The 10,587-nt window shown below is 42.8% G+C and overlaps 2 protein-coding genes across 3 annotated transcripts in view; both read right to left on the bottom strand.

Moving 5' to 3' along the window:
- Positions 1 to 3,596: 3,596 nt before the first annotated feature.
- Positions 3,597 to 7,619, bottom strand: ecscr (endothelial cell surface expressed chemotaxis and apoptosis regulator). The gene is made up of 11 exons (XM_020466118.2): positions 7,221 to 7,619; positions 6,862 to 6,912; positions 6,543 to 6,659; positions 6,378 to 6,440; positions 6,082 to 6,189; positions 5,536 to 5,667; positions 5,316 to 5,411; positions 4,448 to 4,481; positions 4,277 to 4,347; positions 3,994 to 4,082; positions 3,597 to 3,865 (listed from the first exon to the last, which is right to left on the bottom strand). The coding sequence occupies exons 1-11, from the start codon at positions 7,276 to 7,278 to the stop codon at positions 3,857 to 3,859; spliced, it is 828 nt and encodes a 275-aa protein (XP_020321707.1). The 5' UTR covers positions 7,279 to 7,619; the 3' UTR covers positions 3,597 to 3,856.
- Positions 7,620 to 7,990: 371 nt separating this feature from the next.
- The window catches only part of ppp3ca (protein phosphatase 3, catalytic subunit, alpha isozyme), a 92,620-nt gene continuing 90,023 nt past the window's right edge, over positions 7,991 to 10,587 (bottom strand). For both annotated transcript variants that reach the window (XM_031809465.1, XM_031809464.1), the window contains one exon: positions 7,991 to 9,886. In XM_031809465.1, the coding sequence (XP_031665325.1) occupies positions 9,696 to 9,886 (191 nt within the window). In that variant the 3' untranslated portion in view covers positions 7,991 to 9,695. The remainder of the gene's footprint in view (positions 9,887 to 10,587) is intronic.

Genomic DNA, 10,587 nt, shown 5'->3' with positions numbered 1-10,587 from the left:
AATGACGGCCTAGTGGGTTAACTGCCTTGTTCAGGGGCACAACGACAGATTTCTACCTTGTCAGCTCGGGGATTCGATCTTGAAACCTTACTGTTACTTGTCCGGCGCTCTAACCACTAGGCTACTCTGCCGCCCCTGATTGCTTTATGCCTTTCTCTAATGTTAATATGCCTTGTATACTGTTGTTTAGGGCAGCTCTCATTGTTTTATTTTACTGCGGAGCTCCTAGTCCCGCTCAACATGCCTCAGATAGCCCCCTTGTCCCACCCCAAACACATGCAGAGACCGCACCTAGCTTAACTGGCACCTCCAGAGATGGAACCTCTCTCATAGTCACTCAATGCCTAGGTTTACCCCCACTTTACTCACACCCTACCATACTCTTTTATGTACACTGTGCCCTGAATCTATCCTACCACACCCAGAATTCTGCTCCTTTTATTCTCTGTTCCCAAAGCACTAGACGACCAGTTCTTATAGCCTTTAGCCGTACCCTCGTCCTACTTCTCATCTGTTCCTCTGGTGATGTAGAGGTTAACCCAGGCCCTGTGTGTCCAGAGGCGCTCTCATTTGTTGACTTCTGCAACCGTAAATGCCTTGGGTTCATGCATGTTAACATCAGAAGCCTCCTCCCTAAGTTTGCTTTATTCACTACTTTAGCACACTCCTCCAACCCTGATGTCCTAGCCGTGACTTCTACTTTTAAAGATACATCTCTCCAGAAATAAGTCCCTCGCTGTTGCCGCTTGTTATAGACCCCACTCAGCTCCCAGCTGTGTCCTGGACACCATATATGAATTGATTGCCCCCCATCTATCGTCAGGTGACCTAAATTGGGATATGCTTAACACCCCGACAGTCCTACAATCTAAGCTAGATGCCCTCAATCTCACACAAATTATCAAGGAAACTACCAGGTACAACCCTAAATCCATAAACATGGGCACCCTCATAGATATCATCCTGACCTATACACCTCTGCTGTTTTCAACCAGGATCTCAGCGATCACTGCCTCATTGCCTGCATCCGTTATGGGTCCGCGGTCAAACGACCACCCCTCATCACTGTCAAACGCTCCCTAAAAGACTTCTTTTAAAATTTACCTGGCTAGGGTATCCTGGAAGGATATTGACCTCATCCCATCAGTAGAGGATGCCTGCTTGTTCTTTAAAAGTGCTTTCCTCACCATTTTAAATAAGCATGCCCCTTTAAAAAAAAATTTGAACTAAGAACAGATATAGCCCTTGGTTCACTCCAGACTTGACTGCCTTTGACCAGCACAAAAACACCCTGTGGCATACTGCACTAGCTTCGAATAGTTTCCGCGATATGTACATTTTCAGGGAAGTCAGGAGCCAATACACATGGTCAGGAAAGCAAAGGCTAGCTTTTTCAAACAGAAATTTGCATCCTGCAGCACTAATTCCAAAAAGTTTTGGGACACTGTAAAGTCCATGGAGCATAAGAGTAGCTCCTACCAGCTGCCCACTGCACTGAAACTAGGAAACAATGTCACCACTGATAAATCCACGATAATCGAGAATTTCAATAAGCATTTCTCTACGGCTGGCCATACTGTCCACCTGGCTACCCCAACCCCGGCCAACAGCTCTGCACCCCCCGCAGCAACTGCCCCCCCCCCCCCCCCCCCCCCCCCCCCCACACACACACACTTCACATTCACCCAAATCCAGACAGATGATGTTCTGAAAGAGCTGCAAAACCTGGATCCCTACAAATCAGCTGGGCTAGACAATCTGGACCCTCTCTTCTGAAAATTATACGCCACAATTGCTGCAACCCCTATTACTAGTCTGTTCAACCTCTCTTTCGTATCGTCTGAGATTCCTAAAGATTGGAAAGCGGCCGGGGTCATCCCCCTCTTCAAAGGGTGAGACACTCTAGACCAAACTGTTACCGACCTATATCAATCCTGCCCTGCCTTTCTAACATCTTCGAAAGCCAAGTGAACAAACAGATCACCGACGATTTCGATTCCCACCGTACCTTCTCTGCTATGCAATCTGGTTTCCGAGCTGGTCACGGGTGCACCTCAGCCACGCTCAAGGTGCTAAATGATATCATAACCGCCATCGATAAAATACAGTACTGTGCAGCCGTCTTTATCGACCTGGCCAATGCTTTCGACTTTGTCAATGACCGTATTCTTATTTGCAGATTCAACAGTCTTGGTTTCTCAAATGACTGCCTCGCCTGGTTCACTAACTACTTCTCAGATAGAGTTCATTGTGTAAAATCGGAGGGCCTGTTGTCCGGACCTCTGGCAGTCTCTATGGGAGTGCCACAGGGTTAAATTCTCAGGCCGACTCTTTTCTCTGTATTTATCAATGATGTCACTCTCGCTGCTGGTGATTATTTGATCCACCTCTACGCAGACAACACCATTCTGTACACATCTGGCCCTATTTTGGACACTGTGTTAACAACCTCCAAACGAGCTTCAACGACATACAACACTCCTTCTGTGGCCTCCAACTGCTCTTAAATGCAAGTAAAACTAAATGCATGCTCTTTAACTGATCGCTGCCCGCACCCGCCCACCTGACTAGCATCACTACTCTGAACGGTTATGACTTAGAATATGTGGACAACCATAAATACCTAGGTGTCTGGTTAGACTGTAAACTCTCCTTCCAGGCTCACATTAAGCATCTCCAATCCAAAGTTAAATCTAGAATCGGCTTCCTATTTTGCAACAAAGCCTCCTTCACTCATGCTGCCAAACATACCCTCGTACAACTGATTATCCTACCGATCCTTGACTTTGGCGATGTCATTTACAAAATAGCCTCCAACACTCTACTCAGCAAATTGGATGCAGTCTATCACAGTGCCATCCATTTTGTCATGAAAGCCCCTATATACTACCCACCACTGCGACCTGTATGCTCTCGTTGGCTGGTCCTCGCTACATATTCGTCGCCAAACCCACTAGCTCCAGGTCATCTATAAGTCTTTGCTAGGTAAAGCTCTACCTTATCTCAGCTCACTGGTCACCATAGCAACACCCACCCATAGCACGCACTCCAGCAGGTATATTTCACGGGTCATTCCCAAAGCCAACACCTCGTTTGGCAGCCTTTCCTTCCAGTTCTCTGCTGCCAATGACTGGAATGAATTGCAAAAATCACTAAAGTTGGTGACATATCTCCCTCACTAACTTTAAGTGTCAGCTGTCAGAGCAGCTTACTGATTGCTGCAGCTGTACACAGCCCATCTGTAAATAGCCCATCCAACCAACTATCTACCTCATCCCCATATTTGTTTTTGTTTTTCTGCTCTTTTGCACACATAAATTGCTACATTTTAATTACTTCGCCACTATTGGCCTATTTATTACCTTACCTCCTTACTTCATTTGCACACACTGTATACAGATTTTTCTATTGTGTTATTGACTGTACGTTTGTTTATCCCATGTGTAACTCTGTGTTGTTTTTGTCGCACTGCTTTGCTTTATCTTGGCCAGGTTGCAGTTGTAAATGAGAACTTGCTCTCAACTGGCCTACCTGGTTAAATAAAGGTGAAATAAAATAAATAAATAAAATATATATATGAAACAGAACACACAACATTGTCTCCATAAAGTCAGTTTTGATATCATCACACAAATACATGGGATATTTGTATTAGAATGGCAACATGTAGACACATCAGACACAATGGTAGGCCTAGTTGTAGCTTAATGTATAATATCTCCACAGCTATGAATTCAGGTGCTGTATGGACTCCCGGTAACTTGATCTCAGGTGTATAGAACAACCACTGTACTATTTTGTTTGAGTAGTTTGGTGATTTCTGTGTTTTGGAACGGAACATCTAGGGTCTTTATTTTCACACCAGCTGAAAAAAATAACACAATATGTAGTATTAACTTCAAACCATTGGATATTTGCTTTTATCTATTCTCTATAAGAAGTGGTTGTATCCATTGCAGTTAGTGCTGGTGAAGAGTATTTTCCTGAGCCCACCTTGTTGTTCAATAGGTCCCTGTTTTGCTCCTGCTCCTCATAGTCCAGTGTTGTACTGTGAATGGAGGAGACCTGGGGGGAGTCTGTGTCTGGGGAAAAAGAGAGAGATGTTTTAGGCTCACACCATGCTCCCACATGTCTTGTATCACTGTGAATAGCGAGCCCATTTCCCCCCCAATAATCATCAGCAATTATAGCTATTATAAGGAACAAAAACAGAGGCCCCTCAATATTGGTTTGGGGACTATTTCAAAGTGAAGCACTACTGTGACATTTTCCCTACCAGTTTCTGTGTTAATGGTCTTCATGGAGATCAAAGTGATGCTCTCTTTTTCTCCACTAAACGTGACATTGCTATGGAGAAAAATAGATGAATTACAAACATAAACAGAGACACATTCAGTGTTGTCGTACCCTATCAACACTATGCATGTGTATACTTTGGTGTGCATACCTTTCAGACACCACAGAATCACTGCTCTTTTTACCTGTGGAACAGAAACTGTGGTGATTCTCTTTGTCTGGCATGTCTGGCATGTAACTACTCTCTTCTCAAGCGGGCATGGCCATACCTCTGGAGAAGCCCAGGCATTAACAAGGCATTCTGCCTTATCCCAAGGGTTCTCAGCTAGAAGCGCTGCTTACCGGTGGGACCATGTGAACTGTAATCCAGGCGCTCTGTTTTAATGTTTAGAAACGGCAATAATCATCCCTTTGCGATACACTTTTTTTCTAAACACATGGAACTTATCTTTCATATCAGTGAGAAATAATCTTTCAAATAAATAATATACACTTACTGTAGCAGGTTTGCACAGATGCATACAGCTGTGTGTCTCCAGCTGACAAACTACAGTTCCGCTACACTTCCTTCCGAGTTATGCTTACACACAGATGTTCGGAGCATGCTATATAGCTAATTAGTACGGGTGGTTGTCTCCGTTGTCTGTTTTCCTTAAACAAATGCTGTAACATGGGAATATGGCTGTGGGGGAACACTAACCATAACCCTATAAAGCTATGTGGGAATTGACTTTTTAATTTTTTTATATATAATTTCTCACTGATATGAAACATACATTCCTTATGTTTCCAAAACTGTACCGCAAGCCAAAGTGTGTTAACGTTCAGAACGAGCGTCAGGGCTCTTAACAAAACGTCCCCTGGCCAGAAGATACCGTCATGAATAAACGTTAATGGTAGTTAGCGTCTAAGAGGAGAGATCTTTACAGGTGTTAACATGGATACACATAACATACCTATAGATACTGTTACTCTCATGTATCCATTCTCTCACATGAATGATCATCCTTTACATTTACCTTCCTCCTTGGAGTTGCTGCACTTGTCTTTTAGGTTGACCACTGTTACTAAAACCACCATGATAATGATGAGAATGAGGATTAAAGTCATGACACCTGTAGGGGAGCAACATCCCAGAGTTAGTTGTACTCCACCTGAGTATAGGATATTAACATTGCACTGTTACATAACAACGTTTGAATCATCGTCGTCATCATCATCATGTATCGTTAAGTATACCAAAGGCAAGCATGGTGAGGCTCTTGCCCGGTGACTGAGTGGGAGGGATGTCTGTGTGTGTCCCTTTGGGTCCTTCAGGGGAAGTCGCAGAGGTTGAAGTGGTTGCTGTTGCAGCAGCCGTTGATCCGAAGACTAAACACATTAAACAGGCATGTAAATCAACTTACAGCAAACACTACATGAGAAATGCTCATTTTCAAAAATATTAGGACTAGGAGATTGTTAAACGGCACACATGTAATGTTGACCGTAAATGCAGCTTGTGATCATAACACACAAGTGACATGGCCAGGTCGCAGTTGTAAATGAGAACTTGTTCTCAACTAGCTTACCTGGTTAAATAAAGGTGAAATACATGCACTGTGAATGACACATGGCTTTCTCAGAATTCCTCACCTCTGTAAAGCACAGCTAGCAAATCAGAATTTCCTGGCTCATGATTTCCGAATACTATCCAATAACAGGATGTGCACACCATTCAGACAAAAGGCACATCAACTTATCATCAGCAGACAGGACTAAGACAGACAGAGAAATACTGTTTACCTGGTCCAGCAGCAGTGTCTTGTGAGGGGGTACTAGGTATTTTAGCCTGAGCAGAGCTTCTGACGTTAGGACACGATAGTCGAGGTGAGGATGTGGGTGCCTCATTTCCTGAAACACGTCCACAATAACATCAACAAAACTCTTACTGCCCTAGGTTTATTATAGCCCTCTGTTGGACGCTAGTAACACAGGATTTTGCTACACCCGCAATAACATCTGCTAAATATGTGTATGTGACCAATAACATTGGATTTGATTTTGATTTAGTACAGAATGCTACATTTTCTCTGTATTACCAGGTGAGGCTGTTGATTGATTTGACTGCAGGGCACTGAGGGTTGTCACAAGAGGGTTGTTCCCTAGAAAAACAACAAAATGAATGCAATACTTTCTCTCAGTTCTACTCAAACATTAGCAATGAGAAAACACAGCATATAAGCCCTATAGAAGACCAGAGTTACCTGGCGGTGAGAGTACTGGGGATGATGTCACATCAGTCATTGGATGGGCTGTAGTTGGGGTTGTTGCGCTGCCAGCCACATGCATAGTGTTGGATGACAGTGTTGTGGGTGATGTCACTGTGAGTTGAAAAATCTTCATCAAATAACAGTGACCTACATGGTCAGGTGATTCTTGAATTTAGACTACAATATCAGTTTCTGATGATGGTTAAACAGCTCTGGTGATCAAGCAGTTCCCTAGTCAAAATAATTTATCCAACCAAATTAATTCATTCTTGGCCAGAGTCAGAGAGTTACAGCAAACTAGGCCTAAACTCACCCATGGGAACCTCTGTCTGGTTGGTCAGATTGATGGCAGATTGGGCTGAAACTGTAACAAACAGCTCTAGTAAGGTCTGGCTTCCTCTGAAAACTACAGTATCAAAACAGCTTTTGTCCTCTGGCTAATTAAACACATCTGATATCATTAAAAAGCACTATATTTAGTCATCTCCTGTTTTTCTAGCGTGATACAGTTAATGTACAACTACAATTTCTATCAAGAGAGAGGAAACTTCTCAAAGTAATACGTAAAAAAAATTGGATGTCAAACAGAGAGTTGAAAGACTATTGAAGCAATATCTATGTAAGACTAGTACCCGTAATCTGGTCGCATTGCCTTTATTCATCTAAACCTACCTGCTGGAATGAGGAGAAACACACTCAGCAGAGGGACAGGATACAGAAGCAGATCCATGTCCAAATCCACAGCGTTTCCTCTGTTTGGAGCTTTGCAAATTCCCACTCTGTGTATGTATTATTGAATGTGTAAAATGTGTGGGGTCACTCAGGGCAAGAGAACCCACTGTCATGAACGTACTAGAGAGAGTATGGAGTCTCTCTGAGTGTGTCCGTGTGTGGCAGCTGTCTCAACTTGTGGCCTGAGTGTGTGTCTGTGTGTATTTGCCTGTGTTAATGAGAGAGTATGGTTAAGGTCCTGGAAGTGAGATGTTGCCGTCGTGTTGCATAGAGTGGTGGTTAGTAGCTACTTGCCCTCTACCGTGGGTTCAGTGTGAGGTGGGAGTGGTTGCCAGGGCCTGTCTGACGCTGTTCCCAGAGTTTCCTGTGGAAGAATGGCAGGAAGCAGATGGAATGCCCTCATGGAAACAGTAGAGAAAAGCACATTCGCCCACCGTTTGGGATTCAGGTTGACTATGAAAAAGCAGTTCCCTTGAAAACTGTGAAGCTGCCCATTTTACACACACACACACACACACACACACACACACACACACACACACACACACACACACACACACACACACACACACACACACACACACACACTTCATCCCACGGAGCATATTGTTTGGGCGCTTCCTAAATTGTGAAAAGGCATCCTATTCCCATCATGTTGCACAATGTGAGAATATATTTCCTATCTATCGATGAGAAACTGGAAGCCACACTATTGGTTCATGCATATTTTATTCAAGAGTAAAAAACGTGATTTGTCCCATAGGGCATGCTTACAATGTGTTTATGAAGTCAAATCGCCCCAAAAAATTACAAGAAAGAATTGTCACAAAATTCATAAAATTCCTTCTTCAAAATAAACCACGTCTAGACCAAACAAGGATCAGAAAACAGTGGAAGGAAAAAATAACCTTAAGCTTAATCGTGAGAATAATACCAATATCATCAAGAATTATAATGAGAATATATTGTTTTCCTTTTAAAAGTAAGTGAGACAGGATTTTCATTGTGTCCAATTTGTTTACATTTGAACAAACCATGCGATCATGCTTTGGCAGCCTGAATGTTGCTTTTCACTGAGTAATATGTTCATTCACACAATTGAACAACTTCTGTACACCAACAGAACAGAAAAAGGCTTCACACCTTAAAAAGAGCATATCTGCCTGTACAGCAAAACAATCAAATTCAATAAATCAAGAGTAATATAAAAAAATAATGAAAAAATAATAATCAAAGGAAGCAAGAATAAAAAATGATTATATATAAAACAAAGGGGAACTTTACAAATAAAATTGGATGAAATAAATAATTCAAGTCTACTATATTGAAACATCACAATTATAATTTCACATATCAATAAGGAACTTAATTGCATGCATCGATGCGTTCCATACCGTGGATGCTGTTAAAAAACGTTGTTTTCGTTATTGTCCATCTTTATAATTCCTTATATATATATATATATATATATTTTAGATCATTTTTTACTGCAACAGAAGATTTGACGTTCTATGTGCATTCTCTCTTTAGTTACAGGCAGGTGAGAAACAATCAGGTAGAGGGTGACAGAAGGTAGATCCAGTGCTGGGACTGCAGCACCTAAACATGACAGACTGTGGCTTTGGTTGGTGGAGAGGCCACAGTCAAGCCCATGTTCCACCTCTACCCCTTCCCCCGCAGGCTCATGGCATCTTACCACAAAATAAATCAAGAAAGAAGAGTTTTCAGGTAAGATCGCATTGCAAGTAGTAAAATCTACATATTTTTCATTTTCAAATGTCCTTTCTTACAAACAAGATTTAGTATTTTTTTTATTTGTATTCATTAATACTAGTAGCAAAACATGTTGACTAGCGAGATCATTTCTGTATGAGATGAGATCTTGAATGAAACTCTGATTCGAAATAGTAACATGTGTGTGTGACATGGGTACTGTACAAGAGTGTCTTGTGTCAGACCCCATGAGGATGTACTGTAACATGGGAGAACACGTGGGACTCCAAACCCTGCCCACTTGGTCTGTGATTGGATTGAGAGAGGGAACAACAAACATGCCCACAGGACCACACCCCTGGCCCTCATCCCAACAGGTTCCCCTACATCCCGCCCCGCTGGCCTCCTCTCCTCCTCCCTGTCCTAAGCTCTGGCCCCACTCCCTTCTGTGCTCAGTTTCCCTTTGTGGGGACCTGGCGTATAAAAAAATAAACCACCGTACCCATTTGAACGAGATGTAACATTTGATCTGTTTCTCTAATTGGATGAAAGAGCAGCAGGCGGTAGATGCAGATGTTGTGTTGTGTCTGTGGGTGTATTATGTTATGTCTATATTCTGAGGCCTGATATCACGATTTGGCGATGTCTTGGCGCACAGCAAGGCAGTCACATGGACTCTGGGGCGGGCCGTGGGGCGAAACATCACTGACTGTTGCTGTTGTCATTGTCATTGTCTTCCGTGCCGTTGGCCTCGGACATGTTCATCTTGCCCATGGACTGTCCCACGTGGTTGACCCCGACTCTTCGGGGAGGCATGCGCTCATTGATACGGTCTAGGCCCTTGGCCTCCTCGAAGCTGGCAATCTTATGCTGGGGAGAGAACCCACGGATGGCTGCAGGGAGGACAGGTGGGAGGAGAGAGAGGACATACAGGGGATCAGTATCACTGTATCATGACATCATTTATACATTAGAAACATTGATTTTAAATCCTTTGATATACCTCTTTGTGCACTCTCATAGGAAAATGGTTAAACATAACCTACATTATATGCTTTTTACATAAAATATTATTGGGAAGTAACATATTTTGGCCTGAATGTAATAGGCTTCATTTAGACAGGCAACCCAATTCTGATTCAACACAATTCTGGTCTTTTGACCAATCAGATCAGCTCTGCAAAAAAATCTGCTGTGAAAAGATCTGATGTGATTGATCAAAATATCACCTAATGTTGCAGGCGTAAAAGAAACATACTGGTCTTGAGAAGAAGAAAAAACTGTCGGGGGAGGTTCTCTTCTGCACTGTTCAACCAATCCACTAAAGGTGGAGCAGGGGTTAAAATGGAGTGTCGCCTTGTTTAACGTCCAAAAGTGGAAGTCGTGTCACAGGCTTTCTTTCCATTTCCCATGGAAATCGGAAGATCCAGTTGTTGGGGACTCGGCAGAGGATAGAAATGGGCTGCCTGTCTAAACTCAGCCTTTGAAAGTGTTTCTATTTTTGCTACGTTCTCATGTCACACAGCAGTTCTCTCCCACGTGGGTTCTCTCTCAGTCAAAGCTAGCATTGTGAATTCAAAGATAATTTGACACA

This window comes from Oncorhynchus kisutch, linkage group LG29 (genome assembly GCF_002021735.2).
Source record: "Oncorhynchus kisutch isolate 150728-3 linkage group LG29, Okis_V2, whole genome shotgun sequence".
Lineage (NCBI taxonomy): Eukaryota > Metazoa > Chordata > Actinopteri > Salmoniformes > Salmonidae > Oncorhynchus > Oncorhynchus kisutch.
The sequence above is the reverse complement of the archived record's forward strand: the minus strand, read 5'-3'. Positions and strand labels throughout refer to the sequence as shown.